The sequence below is a fragment of the Salvelinus fontinalis genome, chromosome 5 (assembly GCF_029448725.1).
Source record: "Salvelinus fontinalis isolate EN_2023a chromosome 5, ASM2944872v1, whole genome shotgun sequence".
In the NCBI taxonomy this organism is placed as follows: Eukaryota; Metazoa; Chordata; class Actinopteri; order Salmoniformes; family Salmonidae; genus Salvelinus; species Salvelinus fontinalis.
The window spans coordinates 55,290,835-55,315,227 of NC_074669.1; the positions used below are offsets into that span (position 1 = coordinate 55,290,835).

General features: G+C 40.1%; 1 protein-coding gene and 1 long non-coding RNA gene across 2 annotated transcripts; both read right to left on the minus strand.

The window, feature by feature from the left end:
* Positions 1–4,002: 4,002 nt before the first annotated feature.
* LOC129855887 (uncharacterized) lies at positions 4,003–5,493 on the minus strand. Its single transcript, XR_008759569.1, has 3 exons — positions 5,398–5,493; positions 5,231–5,286; positions 4,003–4,921 (listed from the first exon to the last, which is right to left on the minus strand). It is a non-coding gene; the product is annotated as an uncharacterized LOC129855887 (long non-coding RNA).
* Positions 5,494–5,898: 405 nt separating this feature from the next.
* On the minus strand, positions 5,899–6,945 carry LOC129856132 (uncharacterized). Its single transcript, XM_055924237.1, has 3 exons — positions 6,603–6,945; positions 6,012–6,314; positions 5,899–5,903 (listed from the first exon to the last, which is right to left on the minus strand). The coding sequence occupies exons 1-3, from the start codon at positions 6,943–6,945 to the stop codon at positions 5,899–5,901; spliced, it is 651 nt and encodes a 216-aa protein (XP_055780212.1).
* Positions 6,946–24,393: the final 17,448 nt, after the last annotated feature.

Sequence of the window (24,393 nt, forward strand, 5' to 3'; positions counted from 1 at the left end):
GTTCCATGATGGAGATTGCAATCATGTTGTACACTCGCTTTTGCCACGGGCCATGTTGCCAACACTGACACAGGGATATCGAATGTCGTCTTGGTCCTCCGGAAGCGAAGCGTGTGACCCGGCGACAGCAGATGATGCATTTGAGGGATTCTTAACTACAGTTGGGAATATATTGTTTAGATTGTAAAATTAGTAAAATTAGTAACTGTACGCGCGGTCCGAAAGAAGGAATATGCGATTATGTGGATAAGAAGGATGATGCGTTACGTACTAATCTGACAATGCAGGAATATACAGTGAAGTCGGAAGTTTACATACACCTCAGCCAAATACATTTAAACTCAGTTTTTCACAATTCCTGACATTTATTCCAAGTAAAAATTCCCTGTCTTAGGCCAAATTCCCTGTCTTTATTTTAAGAATGTGAAATGTCAGAATAATTGTAGAGAAAATGATTTATTTCAGCTTTTATTAATTTTTATCACATTCCCAGTGGGTCAGAAGTTTACATACACTCAATTGGTATTTGGTAGCATTGCCTTTAAATTGTTTAACTTGGGTCAAATGTTTCAGGTAGCCTTCGACAAGTTTCCCACAATAAATTGGGTGAATTTTGGCTCATTCGTCCTGACAGAGCTGGTGTAACTGAGTCATGTTTGTAGGCCTCCTTGCTCGTACACGCTTTTTCAGTTCTGCCCACAAATTTTCTATAGGATTGAGGTCAGGGCTTTGTGATGGCCACTCCAATACCTTGACTTTGTTGTCCTTAAGCCGTTTTGCCACAACTTTGGAGGTATGCTTGGGGTCATTGTCCATTTGGAAGACCCATTTGCGACCAAGCTTTAACTTTCTGACTGATGTCTAGAGATGTTGCTTCAATATATCCACATCATTTTCCATCCTCATGATGCCATCTATTTTGTGAAGTGCACCAGTCCCTCCTACAGCAAAGCACCCCCACAACATGATGCTGCCACCCTCGTTCTTCACGGTTGGGATGGTGTTCTTCGGCTTGCAAGCATCCCCCTTTTTTCTTCAAACATAACGATGGTCATTATGGCCAAACAGTTCTATTTTTGTTTCATCAGATTCACCGGACATTCCTCCAAAAAGTACGATATTTGTCCCCATGTGCAGTTGCAAACCGTCTGGCTTTTTATGGCGGTTTTGGAGGAGTGGCTTCTTCCTTGCGGAGCGGCCTTTCAGGTTATGTCAATATAGGACTCGTTTTACTGTGGATAAAGATACTTTTGACCTGTTTCCATCAGCATCTTCACAAGGTCCTTTGCTGTTGTTCTGGGATTGATTTGGACTTTTAATACCAAAGTATGTTAATCTCTAGGAGACAGAATGCGTCTCTTTCCTGAGCGGTATGACGACTGCAGGGTGCTATGGTGTTTATACTTGCGTACTATTGTTTGTACAGATGAACGTGGTACCTTCAGGCATTTGTAAAATTCTCATAAGGATGAACCAGACTTGTGGAGGTCCACAATTTTTTTTCTGAGGTCTTGGCTGATTTATTTTGATATTCCCATGATGTCAAGCAAAGAGGCACTGAGTTTGAAGGTAGGCCTTGAAATACATCCACAGGTACACCTCCAATTGACTCAAATGATGTCAATTAGCCTATCAGAAGCCTCTAAAGCACATATGTCAGAGTCAAGGCCCGCGGGCCACATCCGGCCCGCGAGAAGGTTTTTTACGGCCCCTGGGATGATCTTGATTTATTATTAGAACCGGCCCGCAGACCGCAGCAAGCCGGCAGCCCGCAGATCTTTTACACGCACCAATACTACATTTCCCACAATGCAACGGTGACGCACCGAGCAGTAGGCTGCTTCATTTCAATATTTATTGGCACAGCAGTCGTCAGCATCACAGTAAAATTAACTTTCAGATACCCATCAAAAATGGCAAAACGGAAGGTGGACACTGAGAACCGGGGGTTTCAAACAAGGTGGGAGTCGGAGTATATGTTCACGGAGGTAGCTGGAAAACCTGTGTGTCTTCTGTGTGGAGAAAGTGTGGCGGTACTGAAAGAGTATAATCTGAGACAACATTATGAAACGAAACACGCGGACAAAAACAAGAATATGGACATGGAACAAAGGCTACAAAAGGCAGAGGAATTAAAACGAGGCCTCAAATCTCGACAGGCTCTGTTCAAAAAAGCCAAATCACAAGGCCAGGCTGCTGTCAAGGCCAGTTTTATTTTGGCAGAAGAGATCGCTAAATCAGCCCGGCCATTTACGGAGGGGGATTTCATCAAAAACTGCATGATTAAAGTTTGTGACGAAGTTTGCCCAGAAAAAAGGCAACTCTTTTTAAATGTGAGTCTGAGCAGAAACACCATTGCCGAGAGAGTAGACCAGCTCTAAAAGAGCAGCTTGTGAAAAAGGGAAAAGATTTCATTGCATATTCCTTGGCTGTGGATGAGAGCACCGACATTTCTGACATTGCCCAGTTGTCAATTTTCATCCGCGGAGTGGACTCCAGCCTAAGCGTGACAGAGGAGTTTTTGGCTTTACGTCCTATGCATGGCACAACTACGGGGCATGATTTGTATGAAGAGGTGTCAAGATGTGTAAATGAGATGGAGCTGCCTTGGGAAAAACTCGTGGGTTTGACAACCGACGGAGCACCTGCGATGTGTGGACACAGGAGCGGACTGGTGGCGAAGATACGGGAAAAGATGCAAGAGGAAAACGCGACAGGTGAGCTGACAGCTTATCATTGTATCATACACCAGGAAGCGTTGTGCGGTAAAGCCTTGAAAATGGAGCATGTAATGAGCATCATCACGCGCACAGTTAACTTTATCAGAGCCAAAGGTTTGAATCACCGCCAGTTCAAGGCATTTCTGACGGAGTTAGAAACGGAGCATGGTGATTTGCCTTATCACACAGAGGTGCGATGGCTAAGCCAGGGAAAGGTGCTTCAAAGATGTTTCGAGCTTCGTGAGGAGATTTGTCTGTTCTTGGACAGCAAAGGGAAAGACACAACACAACTCCGAGACGAAATGTTTCTGTGTGAAATGGCTTTTCTGTGTGACATTACGAGTCATCTGAATGCAATGAACTTGCAGCTGCAGGGTCGGGATCATGTCATCTCTGATATGTACAGTACAGTGAAGGCATTTAAAACCAAACTGACTCTGTGGGAGACGCAGATGCGGAAAGAAAATTTGAGCCACTTTCCCAGCTGCCAGACCATGAAAGAGAAGCTCTCTACCAGTGCGTTCCCGAGCGCACAGTTGGCTGATAAAATAGGTATGCTTGCCGCTGACTTTCGACGCCGATTTGCTGACTTTGAAGCACAAAAAAGCAGGTTGAAACTGCTCGGTAACCCATTTGCTGTTGACGTGGAGAGCTCACCACCAAACCTCCAAATGGAGTTGATTGACCTCCAATGCAATGATGCACTGAGGGCAAAATATGCGGCAGTGGGTGCTGCGGAGTTCGCCCGTTTCCTCCCCGACACAATGCCCCAGCTGCGCATCCAGGCTGCTCAAACGTTGTCTATGTTTGGCAGCACATACCTGTGTGAACAACTGTTTTCTTTGATGAACCTGAACAAAACATCACACAGAAGTCGACTTACTGCTGAACACCTCCACTCAATTCTGAGGATTTCCTCAGCTCAGAGCCTTACCCCGAACATTGATGAACTTGTGGAAAAGATGGGACACCACCAAGTATCACCCTCAACCTCAAACAAGTGAACATTACTGTGCAATCACATATTTAGAGTTTTTACTCAGTTCAAGTTTAAAAGTTAAAGTTTAATATTTGTTTTCACTGCATGTTACTTCTCCTTAAACAAAGTGTTGTTTTTGATTAATAGATTTTTGCACTTTATTTTATTGTATTTCAATCCAATTATATTTTAAAAATATTTCAGTTGAGTGGATGATAGAAAATTGCTATTATTGTTTTTTTCTTTGAAGTAAATTTAGCCCACTTTTGCTAAAATAGAAAATATAGGCTACTGATGGTGCCTTGAATACCGGTTTCTTTCATTTAATGTTCATGTTATGGGGATTTTTATATAAAGGAAATTTGTCTTTTGTGTCTGTTGAAAATTAAAGATTACTGACAGAGCCATAAGAAAATATTGCTTTATTTATCTGATCATATTGGAATATATTTGTTAGGTTTTCAGTAGGTTCAATTAGGTTCACTAGACTATATGCGTCATTTAAAAATTTTTCAATGAACATTCGAACAGTCCGGCCCTCGGCTTGTAGCTAAAATTTTTATTTGGCCCTCCGTCCATTTGACTTTGACACCCCTGCTCTAAAGCAATGACATCATTTTCAGGATTTTTCCAAACTGTTTAAAATCACAGTCAACTTAGTGTATGTAAACTTCTGACCCACTGGAATTGTGATACAGTGAATTATAAGTGAAATAATCTGTCTGAAAACAATTGTTGGAAAAAGTATTTGTGTCATGCACAAAGTAGATGTCCAAACCGACTTGCCAAAACTATAGTTTGTTAACAATACATTTGTGGAGTGGTTGAAAAATGGGTTTTAATGACTACAACGTAAGTGTATGTAAACTTCCGACTTCAACTGTACACACAGCATGTAACATTGTCAGAGTGGTATAGTTGCATACCTATAGCACCATGTCAACGTGAAACATGTAGGACCAATGCTGTCGTTGGTCTGGCCCCTCACCGGAGACCAATCCGGAATGGCCAAACCTACCAGGGGCCAAAGCCCCCTCCGGCGTAGCTCTCAGGGTCATTGAGACACACAAGCCTCTAAACCACGCCAAGGTCACAGCTTTGAGAGAGGAGTGATTGAATCCAGTCCTGTCTGAACAGAAGGTGAGATTCTGACATCTGCGTACAAAACAGACTCCTCTGGTGAACAGACTCCTCCGGTGCCAGATACCGGTATATCCCCAACCTGTAAAGCCAGCACATAAACAATTAGAAACAGAAGCCTATAATTCAATAAGATCCACCCATTTGCAAACTGTGCTTGTTCTTATGTATTCTGTATTATCACATTGGCTGGTATGTTATACAAGCCAACAACAAGTGACCACTTCCATCCTAAAATGTGTGTGTGTGTTCACAGATACAGAAGTTGCATAGAAAGAATCATAATATGCACGCACATATATGCACAGTGCATGCACACATATATACACAGTGCATGCACTCATACTGTATATGCACAGTGCATGCACACATCCATAAACATTGACCTTACCAATCTCTGAAAGTTCACATCAGCATAATGTTGGTCTTCTTCACTTTGCATGCAGGCTGCATTGACATTTAGGGAAAAGGCATGGTATTACACAATTACCTATGTTCTGTGTTTGTTACCTTCAGGGTGCTCTGTATGATGTGAACTGTAACACAGATTGTACTTACCTCCACATGTTCTTATTTTAACTGCACAGAATATACCGCCACTTATTATCCCAACTGCTAACAATGTGACCAGTGCGATTGCGACAGGATTGGGGCCAGACTCTGTCAGGAGTAAAATGGAGGGTGGGGGGAGGGAACTGTTCAGTCACTCATTTGGCATTGCTTGTCATATCTATTTCATTCACTTTTTCTCATCTACCATATTTGTTAATCAACTGTATGTTGTATGTGGCCTTGCCCTGTATTCACCTGCAGCCTATATTCTTCCTGTCTAAGTGAAATTCAGCTGTTCAAACCCATGCCATGTGCTTTAGTCAATACCGATTAATGACATTGATGAAGGTATTATAAAGTAGGCTACAAGGCTCATAGGCAAATGAATACAGAAATCAGCTGGCTGTAATACATAAGTTAAAATAATTACAATATGATAATACGCATGTTGAGGGATTTTGTAAAAACTACCCTCAGGTTTTACTGTTAAAAATATTTCTCCCCTTACTATCCTACAAAATAAGTTGTTAGTGAGGAAATGAAGAGCAGACACTGTCTGGGTGTTGGCTCTCACTGACCCACAAAAAGGAAAAACAATACTATATGCAGTGTTGACATACCTTTGATGGCAGAGCGTGAGGACAAATGAGGGCAGAGTGTTTGAAAGTTGAGTGGAGTTGGTTTTGAGTAAGCAGGGTTGGAAGCCTCACATCTGTAGGTGTCAGCGTTTATTTTTTTAATCTCCAGAGGGAGAGAGAGATTGGCGAGAAGATCAGGGCTGCTGGTCTGGTTGAATATCTCCTCTCCTCTGTACCAGGACAAGATTACCTCTCTCCCGTTCTTCACAGTGCACACCAAGGAACAGCTCACGTTTTTAAATGGACTGTCCACTGAGTGACTGATGTGAGGAGCAGACACTGAGGCTGGGATAGCAGAATGATTAAGCAGTGACTCAATGACAAACAGAGATAAAAAATAATGTGTTACAGTAAAACTAAGATGTCATATATGAGACCTAAACATATATGAAGAAGTGGGCTACTTCTTTTGCAAACATGTGGCAGACTCAGATCAGCCATGGTAAATGTTAGTTTAAAAACATGTAACTAAATACAAAGGTCTTTCTTGATCTTCATTGAAAACAACTCTGGGTAACAGACTAAATGGGAGAATGGAAAAAAGGGAAGTAAAAAAAGAAGCCAGACACGCACCATAGACAGTTAGATTTGCAATCTTAGATGAACTCTGTGTATCGATGATAACTATTTTATAAAGTCCAGAGTCGTTGATGGTGAGGTTTCTGATGGTGAGAGATCCAGTCTGAGTATTCAGCTTCAGTCTGTCTTTGAACTTCCTACTGTAGTTCATTGTAATCACACCAGCATTCAGCAGAGCTATGTTATCAAATGAATCTGAACGACTCAATGGGAAAGACCATGCTATAATAATGCCGCTACGTAGTTCAGTAAGTCCAGTCGGTAAAGTTACTTTCCTTCCCTCTCTTCCCGTCACATTTACAGCATCAATCAGACCTGAAAGGAAGAAATAAAACATTGGCTAAGGGCAGTAGCTACATCAATACTAGACATTAACAGGACTAAATCCTGTAGGTGATCCCGGATCCAAGCCAAGCACATGATTGACTAGGCTTAATTTATTTCTACTTTTACAGTATGTAGTGACCTACAGTACGTACGTTTTTGTTTGTATTGTCTTTGTATTATTATTTTATAATCCTTTGAGTTGTAGTTATGGCTACTAGGTGTAGCCCATAGGCGGAAATCCCAGGGGGGACGGGGGGGACACGACCCCCCCATCCTGGGAAAAATATGATTTGTCCCCCCCCAATCTATCACTGTAAACATAACTATGTAATTTCAATAATATTAATAATACGCAATGAAAGCAGTTGTGCTGATTATAGACACTTAATAGCGCCTTTTTAAGTTTCAAAAGATTGCGACCACCCCTCCCTTTGCCTCACAATGGTTTGATCCACTGCCAGTTCTTTAGCTGGCAAGGTAATAGAGGGTTCGTATCTACTGTCCGAAAGGCACATGTACGTAACTGACGTGAGGTTAATCCAGTCAATCGCGCCATAGCAATGTTTACATTTTTATGTTGGCAGGGTTCACACACTAGCTGAATTTGCAGAGCTAGCGCGCAAACTAAAGCAAACATTAACAAGCTAGCTAGTACCTATTCCATTAATGTGGCGTCGTCAAAGATGGAATCTTTGCTATCGTTAGTTTATTCCAAGATCAGCATGCAGCTGTAGTGCTTCAAAGTCCCTGTGATAAGGTTAGCGATAAACTGAAGTCCAAACTGAACAGAACTACACTCTCTTATACCATTGTCTTAAATATATTTAATGGTCTCGTTGCAAAAGCTAAATTGTCGCTAGTGAACTTTTAAAAATGTATTTTATTTCACTTTTTTTTTTTTTGATTATAGCAAACACCACAGAAACGGAATTGGTGCTCGCTAGCTTTACAAATTCAGCTATTGTTGGAAGCCAGCCAATATGAAACAAACTATATTAAAATTAGAAAAGGTTGTAGCATATTGTGTAAATGTGTAAATGTGTGTGTGTGCAGCTAGACCGGCCAGCCAGCCAGCCAGGTAGAAAAATGGCAGAAAAAAGTAAAAATACGGACATCAGAGTATTTTTCAGTACACCAAAACGCAAAGTAAGAACTCTAGTAGCCTAATATCTCAAAGACGAGTTGATAAAATGTTCATAAGAAAGAAGTGAAATGCTAATGGAATGTTTCACAATGATGTCATTAGGCAGAGCAGGCAACAGATGGCAGAGCAGGCAACAGATGGCACACAGACAGCAGAGCTGGGGACAGATAGGCAGGGACAGGGAGTCTCAGGTAAGTTTGTTGAGTCTTTGTTTGGCAACATTATGAAAGGTTCTCAATTTTTTTAACTTGTAAAATAGGGACATAATTGGAAAATGCCATGGATACCCCCGCTCTCAACTTAAACTGATGACTAAACTAAGATTTGTTTATGGCAATGGTATTGCTGTTGTGATTAATTGTGTAGTTTTGGGTACCGGTAGTTAGGAGTACGGCAAACACCTTATTTCTTTTCTAGGAGACAGACTGAGTCAGTGAGGGTGGTGAAAGGGAAAGAGCCAGGGAGAGAGACTTCAGAGAACAATGTCACAGCCACGGCAGGACCAGGTGTCACCCTTGTTGCCAGCAGCACCAGTATAGGGGACAGTGGCACAGCATTGTCCAGTTACCTCAGTGATGGCACAAAACCATATCAGCCACACCCACAATTTTTGAACCGCAAACTCTTGCCAACAGAGTGTTGACGTTTCAAGAGGCCCCAAAGCACAGAATGAAATTCTGAACATCATGGCCATTACAATCATTCGAGGCATTGCAGCTGAGATTAGGTCTCTTCCGATTGTACAATTTTCATTAATTGTTGATGGTACTCAAGATGTCTCTGGTGCTGAACAGGAGAGTGTCTTTTTGCATTATGTTGACCATGACCTTGTCCCTCACGAGGAGTTTATTGGGCTATACAGGGTGTCGGAGACAACAGGCGAGGGCATTGCGAAAGTGGCAACTGAAGTGTTGTTGAGGCTCAATTTGCCCATGTCTGGCTTACGTGGGCAGAGTTACGATGGTGCCTCAAACATGGCAGGAAAATACACAGGTGCACAGGCAATTGTGAGAAGGCAGCAGCCATTAGCCCTCTATGTCCATTGTGGAGCACACTGTGTAAATCTGATTACACCACTGATCCGGGATTCCCTTTCTTGGGTCCATCAGTTAGGTGTCCTCTATGGCCAGTCAGGAAAGTTTAAGAGCATGTTTGAATCAATTGCCACGTCCAAAGAAACACATCTGCCCACCCGGAAACCCCTATGTCCAACAAGGTGGACTGTGCGGAATACTGCTATTAGAGCTGTGCTAGGGCAGTATGAGCGGGTACTAAGCAGCCTAGAGGAGAGTAGTTTTTAGTACATGACAGTACACTTAAATTATTTATTTCATGTTATTTTATTTAAAATTGCATACTTTGTGCGACATACTTGTCCATAGCTGGTGTTTGAAGAGTTGAGACACTGACTGAAGGATATTTTGTTTGATTTATTTGGGTTTTTCATTGAAGTAGTTATTTTGCTTTTAGAACTGTACTTATTTTAAGCTTTTTGTTCTTGTAAAGATATTGTAGTAGACTCAGGCCAGTGGCACATTTAATGACTATATAAATGTATCAGAAAAAGTCAAATTAAAAGGTCAATTCAATACGGAGACTAACTTTGTGATGGTTCTCAATGGAGATTATTTTAGATGAGATCACACCATGTTCATTGTATTTATGAAAACTACACCCATACAGTGTACAGTACCATTGCTACCTACTGGCCTTTCTTGATATTGCTAGTTGTAAGTACGAATACCTGCATACATACTGGACTGGTAAGGAGCACTGCTATAACTATTATTAGTAGTAGTATTATAATGATTTAAACATTTGAACAAGTTGGTTAAACCCTTCAGTTAACTACTGTACCTATCAATTATTCAGTTGTAGGAATTATGGTTCCTCAATATACATTTAACATATTACAACGTAGGCTATGTGTTACAGCACTACTTTTGGTGTCCCCCTCAGGAATTGCTCTTGAGAAAATGTAATGTAATTGTCCCCTCCAAGGTTGATATCAGATTTTCGCCCCTGGTGTAGCCTACACTTTAGTTCACATTTCTAACTCGTGAACACTAAATACGACTATTTTGACCTTTATTTAACCCAGAGCTGCCAACGCGCGTGAAACACACATTCATTTCACCCTCTTCATTAGCTTCCACGGCACACCTCTTACAGGGCTGACAACTTTTGAAAAAAGCTTGGAGTGCGGTCTGCTCTGTGAATTTCATTGACCCCTGGCGCAATCCCTAGACGGGGGACTGGGGGTCCCCCTCTCCCCCTCCAAGGAGATTTGACTGTTTTAAAGCAAATTTACAGCAATTCTACGTATTTTGACATGGCTTAGGTCTATGACCTTGGTGGAAAAAGGTGTATTCAGGATGCTTCGAACATTAAATGAACACTCAAAATTCGACAACTTTGTTACTTTGAGATTTTGATGGGATGAAATGTAAAGTATGCTAATATTTGTTTGGTGGATTGACATTTTATTCAGACAGTAATGAAATGAGATAAGGAGACAAGCAAATGCTAGAAACAGTGGGAACGTTGGATGCAGGGATTGATCCCTGTTCTCAGGTGGAAAGTTATATGAGACACGTGCTGGGTAGTGTTACCACTACACCAAGGCTCTGAACAATTAATGTTATTGGTTGATGGCAGTGGGTAACCAAATCATAGATTGCAGTCTGCTTGTCCATAGACTGCTTTCAAGGTAAGGACACAAACATTGTGTATTTTGTAATTTGGGTGAACTATCTATTTAAAATAGGGCTGGAAGTAAATACTGCTTGCTCTCCAGGAGGGTTGCCCCCCCTGGTCTTTTTCCCAAGTGCTGGGTGTTTGAAAATGTTGTTGTTAAAAAACTCAAAATCACCCAACCTTCAAGAAAAATCAAATTAATATCAATATTCAGGTGGTTTATGTTTACTAGTTGAAGATCCTTGCCATCATCTTACTCTACACAGACAAAATATAATGTGTTTATGAGTTGTGCCCCCCTACCATCTCTGCCTCATAACCTCTGCACAATACAAACATTTGAAAATGATTTTTGATTCCTGGAGCCTTTATTATCTTATGCTTATTTGAATTATTCAAAACTGTCCATGAATGGCTGCAAAAATACATGGCCTCATGTAAGTCATTTTCAAAGACACAAGTAGGCATATCAGATTTCAAATATATGATTACAGTGGCAAAATTGTGAAGAAGTCGAATAATCAAATACGTGTGGGGAATAGTTAAACGCAGTAATGAGCCTATCTTTTTGCCCATTGTGAAGAATGAGAATTGTTCCACTGATCAGACTAAATAAAGTAAATAGCTAATTCAATCTCCTGAAGAATAGATGACACATCTGCCCCTGCATCCTAACCAATTATGTTTCTAGTTATTGTCGCCCCTCTAGAATACAATTTACACTTTTGGGTTCACAATCTGTTTGACAAAATTATTTTCATAGTTACAAATCAGGCCACCCTACCAAACTTCCCTGTATAAAACCTATTGTAGTGTAGGTCTGTCTTTCTGCTGCCATTTCGTTTGTCTATCAGCAAGAACACTACTGTTATTCTCCACACATATTTGATTATTCCACTTCTTCACAATTTTGCCACTGTAATCACATATTTGAAATCTGATATGCCTACTTGCGTCTTTGAAAAGGAATTACATGAGGATATGTTATCCATTCATGGACAGTTTTGAATAAGTCGTACAAATAAGAAGAGGGTGAACATCAACAAAGACCTCTCTCTCTTACAATCATCTCCGCTGTGTACAATGACAAGGGCCCGTATGAGTGTGTCTGTCATAATCGGACTGTTGCAGATGTAAAGCTAGATGTTCTGGGTAAGTTGAACAGGGCATGATGAAACTTTACATTTTGAATGTTGACTGGGTACAAGAACTATGACTACTTTACTCAGGGATAGATTTGAAGAGTTTACCTCCAAAACACTATATCCACCAGTTTTTTTTCATAAGAAATGAATGGTTATGTTTTTTTTTTTGTCCATTGATGTGTATACATTTTTTGTTGTTGTTGCAAAATGCTACATATCCATTTTTTTTAGCTGGAATAGAACGTGCGTATCCTGTATATTTGACAGTGATATGTGATTTGTTTCTTAGATCTGTCTTTATGTAGTGTTGTGGTGTCTCTCTTGTCGTGATGTGTGTTTTGTCCTATGTTTGTATTTTATTTTTTATCCCAGCCCCCGTCCCCGCAGGAGGCCTTTTGCCTTTTGGTAGGCCGTCTTAGTAAATACGAATTGGTTATTAATAACTGACTTGCCTAGTTAAATAAAGGTTAAATTAAAAAAAACGATATAAGCATTGGCTATTAAATGCTCCAGGAATCAAGTATATAATTTTGGACATTTTAGTATTGTGCACATGCTAGGCAGAGATGGTACGATGACTCATAAACACATTATATTTTGTCTGTGTAGAGTAAGATGATGGCAAGGATCTTCAACTAGTAGGCTTAAACCACCTGAATATTGATATTCATTAGATTTTCCATGAAGGTTGGGTGATTTTGAGAAATCAATTGTTATAAAAAGAACATTTTCAAACACACAGCACTTCAGAGGAGGACCACCCAGCAAGCAGGATTTTCTTCCAGCCCTATTTTAAAGAGATAGTCCACCCAAATTACAAAATGTTTGTGGAGTTACCTTGAAAGCAGTCTATGGATAAGGAGACTGTAATCTATGATTTGGTTCCTCACTGCATCAACCATGGATATTAAAAATGTACTTTATATCTCATAGTAACAAACGTGTCAAAATTTGAGTGTTAATTTAATGTTCAAAGCATCCTGAAAACAGCTGACCTGTGTTTATTATTTATTTATTTTTTACCCTGGTCATATGCCTAACTCATGTCAAACACGTAGAATTCCAGGAAATGAGCTTTAAAAAAGTACAATTATCGTCTAGGGGTTGTGCCAGGGGGGCAATAAATTTCACATTGCAAATCTCACTAAGCTTTCTTTTTTTAATTTGAATTTTATTTAACCTTTATTTAACTAGGCAAGTCATTTTAGAGCAAATTATTATTTACAGTGATGGCCTACATTGGCCAAAACCGGCCAATTGTGCACCACCCTATGGGACTCCCAATCACGGGCAGTTGTGATACAGCCTGGATTTGAACCAGGGTGTCTGTAGTGACACCTCACACACTGATGCAATGTCTTAGACTGCTTCATCACTCTGGAGCCCAAAAGTTGGCAGCCCGGATTTAACCAGTAAGTCATCGAACACATTTTCTCTTTTACAATAAGGACATGACCAAAAAGCGATTGTGAAATTATAAAACAAAAAAATCTGCAGCCTTTTCCGCATAGCACTTTGCAATAATATAGCATATTCACATAAATTACACGAGTCATGTAACACGATAGTAGCCTACTTTTGGAATTGACTCTCAGTTTGACAAGGCAGACTTACCACTTTTGAGAAAGAGTAATATCCAGAGAACAAATCTTATCATTTTTCTTTTCAATAGGGTGCTCAGATTAAGTATAATTCACTCTACGTTCTCCCACCCATTGCGCCACATGCCCGTCTCTCTCTGTCTCTGTCTGTCTGTCTGTTTCTCTCTCTCTCTCACACACACACATTGGGTGTAATAGAGACGGGGCGTCTCTATTACTCTTTCTCTCTTTCACACATTGTGTGCTCTGTCTCTCTCTCTCTCTCCATCAGACAAACATGTCAGAGCAAGTGGGGAGTTTCCCTTTTTGTCATTTAAATTCAAAGGACTTTATTGGCATGGGAAACATATATGTTTACGTTGCCAAAGCAAGCGAAATAGATAAATAAAGTGAAAAATAAAAAATAAACCGTAAACATTACACTCACAAAAGTTCAAAGGGAATAGAGACATTTAAAATGTCATATTATTGCTATACACAATGTTGTAACAATGTGCAAATAGTTCAAGTACAAACATAAACGCGGGTTGTCTTCACAACAATGTTTGTTCTTCACAATCTTGCTGCTGTGATGGCACACTGTACTATTTCAACCAATAGACACGTGAGTTTCTCAAAATTGGATTTGTTTAGAATTCTCTGTGGGTCTGTTTAATCTGAGGGACATGTGTGTCTCTAATATGGGCATACATTTGGCAGGAGGTTAGGAAGTGCAGCTCAGTTTCCACCAAATTGTGTGAGCAATGTGCACATAGCCTGTCTTCTCTTGAGAGCCAGGTCTATACTCAGAGCCATATCCCATTAATGCTTAGAGAAGATCTTATATCAAGTGTTATTGAAGTGTTGTGGTTGCAGGTTCACTTGGCACATCTAAAGCCTTTTCTTTTGGGGTGTTGCTATAAGCCACCAAGTGCTAATAGTCAGTATCTAAATAATATGTGTGAAATGCTTGATAGTCTATGTGATGTAAACAGAGAGGTCTACCTTCTTGGGGACCTGAATATAGACTGGTTTTCATCAAGCTGTCCGCTCAAGAGGAAGTTTCTCACTGTAACCAGTGCCTGTAATCTGATTCAGGATATTAATCAACCTACCAGGGTGTTTACAAACACTACAGGAACAAGATCATCCACATGTATCGATCACATTGTTGAATAAAGGGAAAAAAATAAATACAAATCAAATTGGATGCAGTGATCACAATATAGTGGCTATATCCATGAAAGCCTAAGTTCCAATAGCTGGGCCTGTAATGGTGTATAATAATAAGAGATTATACAAAAGATTTTGTGGTGTGGATGATGTTAAAAATATATCTTGGTCTGATTAGATTAATAAGGAGCATCCAGATGCTGCACTTGATACATTTATGAAATTGCTTCTTCCAATTATTGATAAACATGCACCTGTTAAGAAACTGACTGTTAGAACTGTTAAGGCTCCATGGATTGATGAGGAATGGAAAAACTGTATGATTGAAAGAAATGTGGCAAAAAGAGTGGCTAATAAGTCTGGCTGCACAGCTGACTTGCTTCAAATTGAGAAATTATGTGACTAAACTCAACAAAAACAAGAAGAAACTGTATTGTGAAGCCAAGATTAACAATATAAAGAATGATGGAAAAATACTTTGGACTACTTCAAAATAAATGATGCTCAGAAAGACAAATTAAACTCCATCTTTCATCGAATCAGATGGTTTATTCCTCACAAAACCATTTGCTGTTGGCAGTTATTTGAATGATTACCTTGTTGGCAAAGTGAGATAACTTAGGTAGGAAATACCAACAACAAAGAGTGAGCCATCATATTCATGCATAAAAAAAACTAATGATGAAAGAAAAGCATTCCAAGTTAGAATTTTGTGAAGTTAGTGTGGGAGAGGTCGGAAAAGTGTTGTTATCAATCAATAATGACAATCCACCTGGCATTGACAACTTAGATGAAAAGCTACTGAGGATGGTTAGGGCCTGGAGAGTAGTCAAAGTAATTATGCTACCCAAGAGTGGTAAATCGGCCTTTAGTCGTAACTTCTGCTTCCAACTCACACTCTCAAACACGTAGATCCCCTGAATGCAGCTCACTTTCCAACTCATTTTCCAGCTCACACTCTCAAACACATAGATCCCCTGAACGCAGTTCACTCTCCAGATCCCAATCACCTGATTTCTGATCACCTGTTCACACACCCGTATGTCATTATCATACACTATTTAGTTCAGTTCTTTGCACCCCATCATTGTGAAGTATTTTTTGTTTTGTGACACACTTCTATTCGGAGCTCTGTTTTTCCCATAATTTACTCCTCCCGTGTATGATAGTTTTTGCCTGCCTCACTAACGATGCCTTTTGCCTATTCCCCGCCTGTACTTTAGCCTATCGGATTTCCTGTTATCAACCTATTGCCTGATCTCCCGGACGACATTACTAGCCTTTTCCCTGCCTGTACTCTTGCCTTTTTGGATCCCCTGTGTATGACCTTCTGACTTATCAGCTTGCTGCCAGCTCTTAGCAAACAGACTTACAGCATGCTTATAGTAAAGGGCACTCTCATGTACTGCACTGACACACATGACTAATGATTGATTGAAATAAATTGATAATAAGAAGATTGTGGGAGCTGTACTGTTAGATTTCAGTGCAGCCTTTGATATTTTTGACCATAACCTGTTGTTGAAAAAACGTGTTATGGCTTTTACAACCTCTGACATATTGTGGATTCAGAGCAATCTATCTAATGGAATGGCTTCTCTATTGTCAAACATGTAAAGTGTGGTATACCGCAGGGCAGCTCCCTAGGCCCTCTACTTTTTATATTTTTACCAATGACCTGCCACCTTCATTAACCTTTCACGAACCTCAACCCCATATCCGGAATCACCCCCCCCCCCCCCCACACTGATTAGCATCGCTAGCATAGCGTCACAATTAAAGAGTAGCATCTAAATATCATTAAATCACAAGTCCATGACACCAAATGAAAGATACAGATCTTGTGAATAAAGCCACCATTTCAGATTTTTTAAATGTTTTACAGGGAAGACAAAATATGTAAATCTATTAGCTAACCACGTTAGCAAAATACACCACTTTTCTAACTCCATCAGTTTCTTACTCCATCAGGTGCTATCACCAATTCGGCCAAATAAAGATATTGATAGCCACTAACCAAGAAAAAACCTCATCAGATGACAGTCTGATAACATATTTATTGTATAGGATAGGCTTTGTTAGAAAAATGTGCATATTTCAGGTATAAATCATAGTTTACAATTGCACCCACCATCACAACTCGACTAGAATAAATACAGAGAGCAACGTGTATTACCTAATTACTAATCATAAAACATTTCTTAAAAATATACAGCTCACAGCAATGGAAAGACACAGATCTTGTGAATTCAGACAATATTTCAGATGTTTTAAGTGTTTTACAGCGAAAACACAATAAATCGTTATATTAGCATACCACATGTGCAAACGTTACCAGAGCATTGATTCAAGCCAAAGAGAGCGATAACGTAATCATCGCCAAAATATATAAATTTTTTCACTAACCTTCTCAGAATTCTTCCGATGACACTCCTGTAACATCATATTACAACATACATATAGAGTTTGTTCGAAAATGTGCATATTTAGCCACAAAAAAAACGTGGTTATACAATGACAATACTAGCAAAATTAGCATGAAAATGTCGGGCGCCATATTTGACAGTGATCTTGTCTCATGAAAAACTATTCATAAACTTGACAAAAAAAATATAAGTTGGACAGCTATCGAAAGACAAATGAGTTCTTAATGCAATCGCTGAATTACATTTCTAAAATTATCCTTACTGTGCAATACAGGGTTCGCTAAGCGAAGCTATACCAAAGAAAATGTCGGAATATGCGTTTAACATTTTTCGACAGAACAACGATTTATCCTCTTAAATATTTCCTACTATGAGGTGATCTTCCATCAGAATCTTGGGCAATGTATCCTTTCTTGGGTCTAATCTTCTTTTGGTCGAAAGATGTCCTCTTGTCCGTCGAAATGCCCACTAACGTTCGACCGGGACCCCGAGACGTGCCCGGCGCTTCAAAGTGCAACACAAAGCAATGCCTCAAAATCGCTCTAAACGGATATAAATTGCTATAAAACGGTTTAAATTAATTACCTTATGATGTTTTTAACACCTATAACGAGTAAAAACATGACCGGCGATATATAAGTGGCTAAACCAAAGCTTGGAAAGAGAGCCAGTCCGACGTCCTTCGTGCGTCAGGTGCAGCAGGAAAAGAAAGCCACTTCCGCCTTGTGCTCTTTTATACAGGCCCTGATTGCGCAATCGACTCCATTCGAATTGTCACCTCTTACTGACATCTAGAGGAAGGCGTGGGCAGTGTTTGTATCCTCATAGGATTTACAGGGACTTTAAAACTGGCCTGGGACCAGAGGCCAAGATTTCTGAAATCTCACTCCATATCAGGAAAAGTGCTGTAGAATGAGTTCTGTTCCACTCAGAGACATAATTCAAACGGCTATAGAAACTAGAGAGTGTTTTCTATCCAATAATAACAATAATATGCATATTGTACGAGCAAGAATTGAGTACTAGGCAGTTTAATCTGTAGAGCAAATTATGCTAATGCGAAACAGCACCCCCTATAGTGGCAAGAAGTTTAAACAAAGCATATGTGTCCATGTATGCTGATGATTCAACCATATTCTCATCAGCAACCACAACTAATGAAGTGACTGAAACCCTTAACAAAGAGTTGCAGTCTGTTTTGGAATTGGTGTCCTGTAATAAACTGGTCCTGAACATCTCTAAAACTAAGAGCATTGTATTAGGTACAAATCATTCAATAAATTCTAGACCTCAGCTGAATCTGGTAATTAATGGTGTGGCTTTTGAACAAGTTAGGTAGACTAAATTACTTGCCGTTACGTCAGATTGTAAACTGTCATGGTCAAAACATATACAGTGCATTTGGAAAGTATTCAGACCACTTGACTTTTCCACATTTTGTTATGTTACAGCTGTCGTGTTTCTGACTTCTTTAATGTGAGATGACACATTAATTATTTGATTAAATTAATCTTGAAATAACTACTCATTAGGAATCCGGGGCATCATGGAAGTATTAGTTTATATAGAGCAGCTATCTCCCGAATCCACTCTTAAAGATCTGAAGATCTTTTATATCAATAGCAGTCAATCAGTAATTCTTTTTTTAACCTAATATCAGTCTCATCTGAACGTTGTAAAATTCCTGGTTGTCTGCACCAACCCAGCCTTTACTTATGAATCATCCATACAGAAATTGGCTTAATTATTTATTTTCTAACTAATTAAACAATTACAGACTGTGCAATACATAATAACATTATACAGTAAATACCGTCCCTAGTGGACTAAATAAAAACAGTTTGGTTATAACACAATAGATTCTGAGAGAAGAGAAGGGGGTTTTGGAAGGAAGACTAAGGAACATGGGTCTCTATTGGACCTGGGAGGCTATTCTCACATAAATCCATATGCCACCAACGATCGCTCATTCGGAAAAGCAATGCATTGTATTTACGTGAAGCTGGCTTCGATAGTTGAGCTGGTGATGTGAGGCTCTGGTTTGCACAGTCAATGTTGCCATTGTACTTTGTAGATTCTTCTGGGTTGTTGTGCGAGAGGTTCAAGTGGTCTGAGAGGTACATCTCTCTCTGGAGATGCTTCCTTGTCGGGTCAGTGTTCTCGTACTAGATTTGCGCATATGTTCAGCTGCAGTCAGATATATGCTAGTTTAGTATGCACTTCTTCTTTAGGGGATCAATAGTTCAGAGTTCATACCCCTTCACGTGTGGAACAAGCTCTCTTGTTTCCTGGCCTGTAGAGTTGAAATTAGCCCTTTTCAACATGGAGGACAAGTCCTCCCGTTATTTGGAGCTGAGGTGACTTTGGGTCACGGGGATTTTATTGAAATGTAGAAAAGTGGTTGGTTCATCATTTCCAACCAATGTCTATTCACTTGGGCGTGGCTACTGACTTATTTGAACTTCACAGGGAAGACAATTCTCTCAATTTAATGGTTAACATCACATTACATAATTTTGCAAATAGTTTCATCTTTACTCATTTATTTATACAATAATTTCATGCAAGCCTCATAACTGAGGAACCTGTATAAACAGAGTTAGGGTAATGTGGCTGTATTGTCTTTCATGAGGTCACAACATGAAACAAAAATGACTAGGTTGTAGCTAGCTTCTCCACCTTTGTTGTACTGTGACCCTCTCTCTCCCATACTTCATGGTCAGGGAGACAAGAGTCTCTTCAAGGAATTTACGATGTGGTTGTAAAGTCGTAAAACTGCCCCCCCCCCTTCCTAACAGGAGAGGGGGGATTGTTCACATCTTTGCTAGCCAATTCTTTGAAAGGGCTAGCGTCATGACACAGCCTTATTCTAAAATTGCTTAAATAATTTTTCCCCTCATAAATCTACACATAATACCCCATAATGACAAAGCACAAACAGATTTATAGATTTTTTCTCAAATGCATTACACATCAAAAACTGAAACATCACATAAATATTCAGACCATTTACTCAGTGCTTTATTGAAGCACATTTTGGCAGTAATTACAGCCTCAAGTCTTCTTCAGTATGACTCTACAAGCTAAGCACACCTGTATTTTCGGATGTTTCTCCCATTCTACACTGCAGATCCTCTCAAGCTCTGTCAGGTTGGCTGGGGAGCGTTGCTACACAGCTATTTTCAGGTCTATCCAGACAAGTTTGACTGGGTTCAAGTCCGGGCTCTGGTTGGGCTACTCAGTGACATTCAGAGACTTGTGCCAAAGCCACCTCAGTGTTGTGTTGGCTGTGTGCTTAGGGTCATTGTCCTTTTGGAAGATCAACCTTTGCCCAGGTCTGAGGTCCTGAGCGCTTTGGATCAGATTTTCATCAAGGATCTTTCTGTGCTTTGCTCCATTCAACTTTCCCTTGATCCTGACTAGTCTCCCAGACTGCCGCTGAAAAAAATCCCCACAGCATTATGCTGCCATCACCATGCTTCACCGTAGGGATGGTGCCAGGTTTCCTCCAGACGTGACACTTGGCATTCAGGCCAACGAGTTCAATCTTGTTTCATCAGGCCAGAGAATCTTATTCCTCATGACCAGACAGTCTATAGGTGGCTTTTAGCAAACTCCACGCAGGCCTTTTACTGAGGCCTGGCTTCCGTCTGGCCACTTTACCATAAAGGCCTGATTGGCGGAGTGCTGCAGAGATGGTTGTCCTTCTGGAAGGTTCTATCATCTCCACAGAGGAACTCTGGAGCTCTATCAGAGTGACAATCGGGTTCTTGGTCACTTTCCTGACCAAGGCCCTTCTCTCCCGATTGCTCAGGTTGACCGGGCAGCCAGCTCTAGGAAGAGTCTTGCTGGTTCCAAACTTCTTCTATTTAAGAATGATGAAGGCCACTGTGTTCTTGGGGACCTTCGATGCTGCAGATCTGTGCCTCGACACAATCCTGTCTCGGGGATCTACGGACAATTCCTTCGACATCATTGCTTGGTTTTTGCTCTGACATGCACTGTCAACTCTGGGACCTTATAAAGACAGGTGTGTGCCTTTCCAAATCATGTCCAATCAATTGAATTTACCACAGGTGGACTCCAGCAAAAAAAGAAACGTCCTCTCACTGTCAATTGTATTCATTTTCAGCAAAGTTAACATGTGTAAATATTTGCATGAACATAACAAGATTCAACAACTGAGGCATAAACTGAACAAGTTCCACAGACATGTGACTAACGTAAATAGAATAATGTGTCCCTGAACAAAGGGGGGTCAAAATCAAAAGTAACAGTCAATGCAGCTGGTGACAACACCAGATACTAATTACTGGAGTGCATCTCCCCCTCATGGACTGCACCAGATTTGCCAGTTCTTGCTGCAAGTTCCAGGACATTTCTGGGGGGAATGGCCCTAGCTCTCACCCTCCGATCCAACAGGTCCCAGATCCGGGGTTTTCGCTGGCCATGGCAGAACACTGACATTACTGTCTTGCAGGAAATCATGCACAGCTTGCTTAGGGGACTGTTCTCCAGGTTAATCTCTCTGTAGGTGATGGCTTTTTTATGGAAGGTTTGGGAATTGCCTCCTTTTAGGTGGTTATAGAATTTAACGGCTCATTTATGGATTTGGTTATTTAGCAGGTATCGGCCTAATTCTGCTCTGCATGCATTATTTTGTGTTTTACGCTGTACACGGGATATTTTGAGTGTTTGTCACATTTGATGAATTCTTGGTTCGTGAGTGGATCCCAAACCTCACAATCACAAAGAGCAATGGCTTCTATAACTGAATCAAGTATTTTTTAGCCAGATCCTAATTGGTATGTCGAATTTTATGTTCCTTTTGATGGCGTAGAAGGCCCTTCTTGCCTTGTCTCTCAGATTGTTCACCGCTTAGCTGTGGCGCTGCTGTTTAGGTCTATCAACCGGTCTGTCTCCCAAATATGTCCCACATGCAACAATGTCAGCATACAGTAAGTAATACAGTCCGTGCTAGAAAACAACAAAGTAGCCAGGGGGTAACACGTCTATATCAAGGCTCTATTCAAACAAAATCAGCTAATGGCATTAAACAGGTCCGTTGACTACAGGGTTACTAGGTCTAGTATACATTTCTAGTCCAATGACTACTCAAAACCTTCCCATAAGGCCTGAGTAGTAGTCAGAAATAAGTTTTTCGCAGCAATAGAGTTGCCAAAATAGAAAATTAACTATTTTTCCCATTACGTTATTGAAAGAATGAAGCAATAATCTCGACTTAACCTGTTGAGGATGGGGGCGCTGTTGTGACTATTTATGCTAATCGTGTAATTTTTGAAACAGCTTCCCACAAAATCCTTGATCGAACAATATGCATATTATTATTATTATTGGATAGAAAACAGTCTATAGTTTCTATAGGTAAGTCGCTCTGGATAAGAGCGTCTGCTAAATGACTTAAATGTAAATGTAAATGTATAGGAGTTGAAATTTTGTCTCTAAGTGGAACAGAGCCCATTCTACAGCAATTTCCCTGACATGGAGTCAGATTTCAGAAATTTTGGCCCCTGATCTGGAGTCAGTTAAAAGGGCACTGTTATTGCTATGAGTAAACGGACACTGCTTACGTCTTCCCCTGGGTGCCTTTACGTGATGACGATTTGAATGGGGTCGATTGCGCGTTCACAGGCACTACAAATTGAAAAACCCTGTAGCTAGGAACTCTTTTCTTGCTGCGTAATGCGCCTGGAGGACATCGACCCGCGCCTGTTCCAAGCATTAGTGGAGGGAGTAATATTACTCGGGTCATGTTTCTACTCGTTATGGGAGTTAAAAACATCATAAGGTAGTTAATTTAAAGCGTTTTATAGCAATTTATATCCGTTTAGTGCGATTTTGGGACATTTATTTCTGAAACGCTGTGAATTGCTGGGCACGCTTCCAGTTCATCCCGAACGCAGTTGGCATTTCCACATGGCAAGAGGACAGCTTTCCACCAAAAGACGATTACTCCCAAGAAAGGATCCTTTGCCCAAGATACTGATGGAAGAACAGCTCAAAGTAGGACATTTTTATTATGATAAATCGTGTTTCTGTCGAAAAATGTTAGTGGCTTAGGACGCCATGTTTTTTGACGTAGCTTCGCTTGGCGCAAACTGTATTGAAAAGTAAGGATAAATAAAAAAATGTAATTCCGCGATTGTATTAAGAATTAAATTGTCTATCAATCCCTGTCCACCCTATATTTTTTAGTCACGTTTATGAGTATTTATGTATAAGAGTAGATCACTGTCTAAGTGGCGCACGGACATTTTCTCACCAGCTTGGCTACATTTCACATTGTCTAACCATGATTTTGGTGGCTGAATATAAACATTTTCGATCAAACTCTATATGGATTGTGTAATATGATGTTACAGGAGTGTCATCTGAAGAATTCTGAGAAGGTTAGTGAAAAAATTAATATATTTTGGCGATGTTGACTTTTATCGCTCACTTTGGCTAGAATCAATGCTGGGCTGCTATGTGCTATATGCTATGCTAATATAACGATTTATTGTGTTTTCGCTGTAAGACACTTAGAAAATCTGAAATATTGTCTGTATTCACAGGATCTGTGTCTTTCGATTAGTGTATGCTGTGTATTTTTACGAAATGTTTGATGATTAGTAAGTAGGTAAACACGTTGCTCAATGTAGTTTTTCAATTCCATTTGTGACGGTGGGTGCAATTGTAACCTATGCCATCTACCTGAAATATGCACTTTTTTCTAACAAAACCTATCCCATACCATAAATATGTTATCAGACTGTCATCTGATGAGTTTTTTTCTTGGTTAGGGGCTATAAATATCTTAGTTTAGCCGAATTGGTGATAGCTACTGGTGTTGGTGGACAAATAAAAGATGGTGGATTATGCGTGTGTTTTTAGGTTATAGATGTACATCTTTACATATTGTGTCTTCCCTGTAAAACATTTTAAACATCGGACATGTTGGCTGGATTCACAAGATCTGTGTCTTTCATTAGCTGTATTGGACTTTAATGTGTGAAAGTTAAATATTTAAAAAAAATATTTTTTTTGAATTTCGCGGCTCTGCCTTTTCAGTGGGGGGGGGGGTGGGGGAGTGCCGCTAGCGGCACCCTCATCCTAGACAGGTTAACTTCTAATGACCTAAGTGTCACGTTCCTGACCTGTTTTCTGTTGTTTTTGTATGTGTTTAGTTGGTCAGGGTGTGAGTTGGGGTGGGCATTCTATGTTATGTGTTTCTATGTTGGGTTTAATGTGTTGCCTGATATGGTTCTCAGAGGCAGGTGTTTGACGTTTCCT

Excerpts from the sequence above, each read along its gene's own strand:
- LOC129856132 (XM_055924237.1), bottom strand. The coding sequence starts at position 6,945 with ATGTTTTATTTCTTCCTTTCAGGTCTGATTGATGCTGTAAATGTGACG. Across the intron at positions 6,315-6,602 it reads TGCAAATCTAACTGTCTATG|CCTCAGTGTCTGCTCCTCAC; the intron begins GTGCGTGTCTGG and ends CTGCTATCCCAG.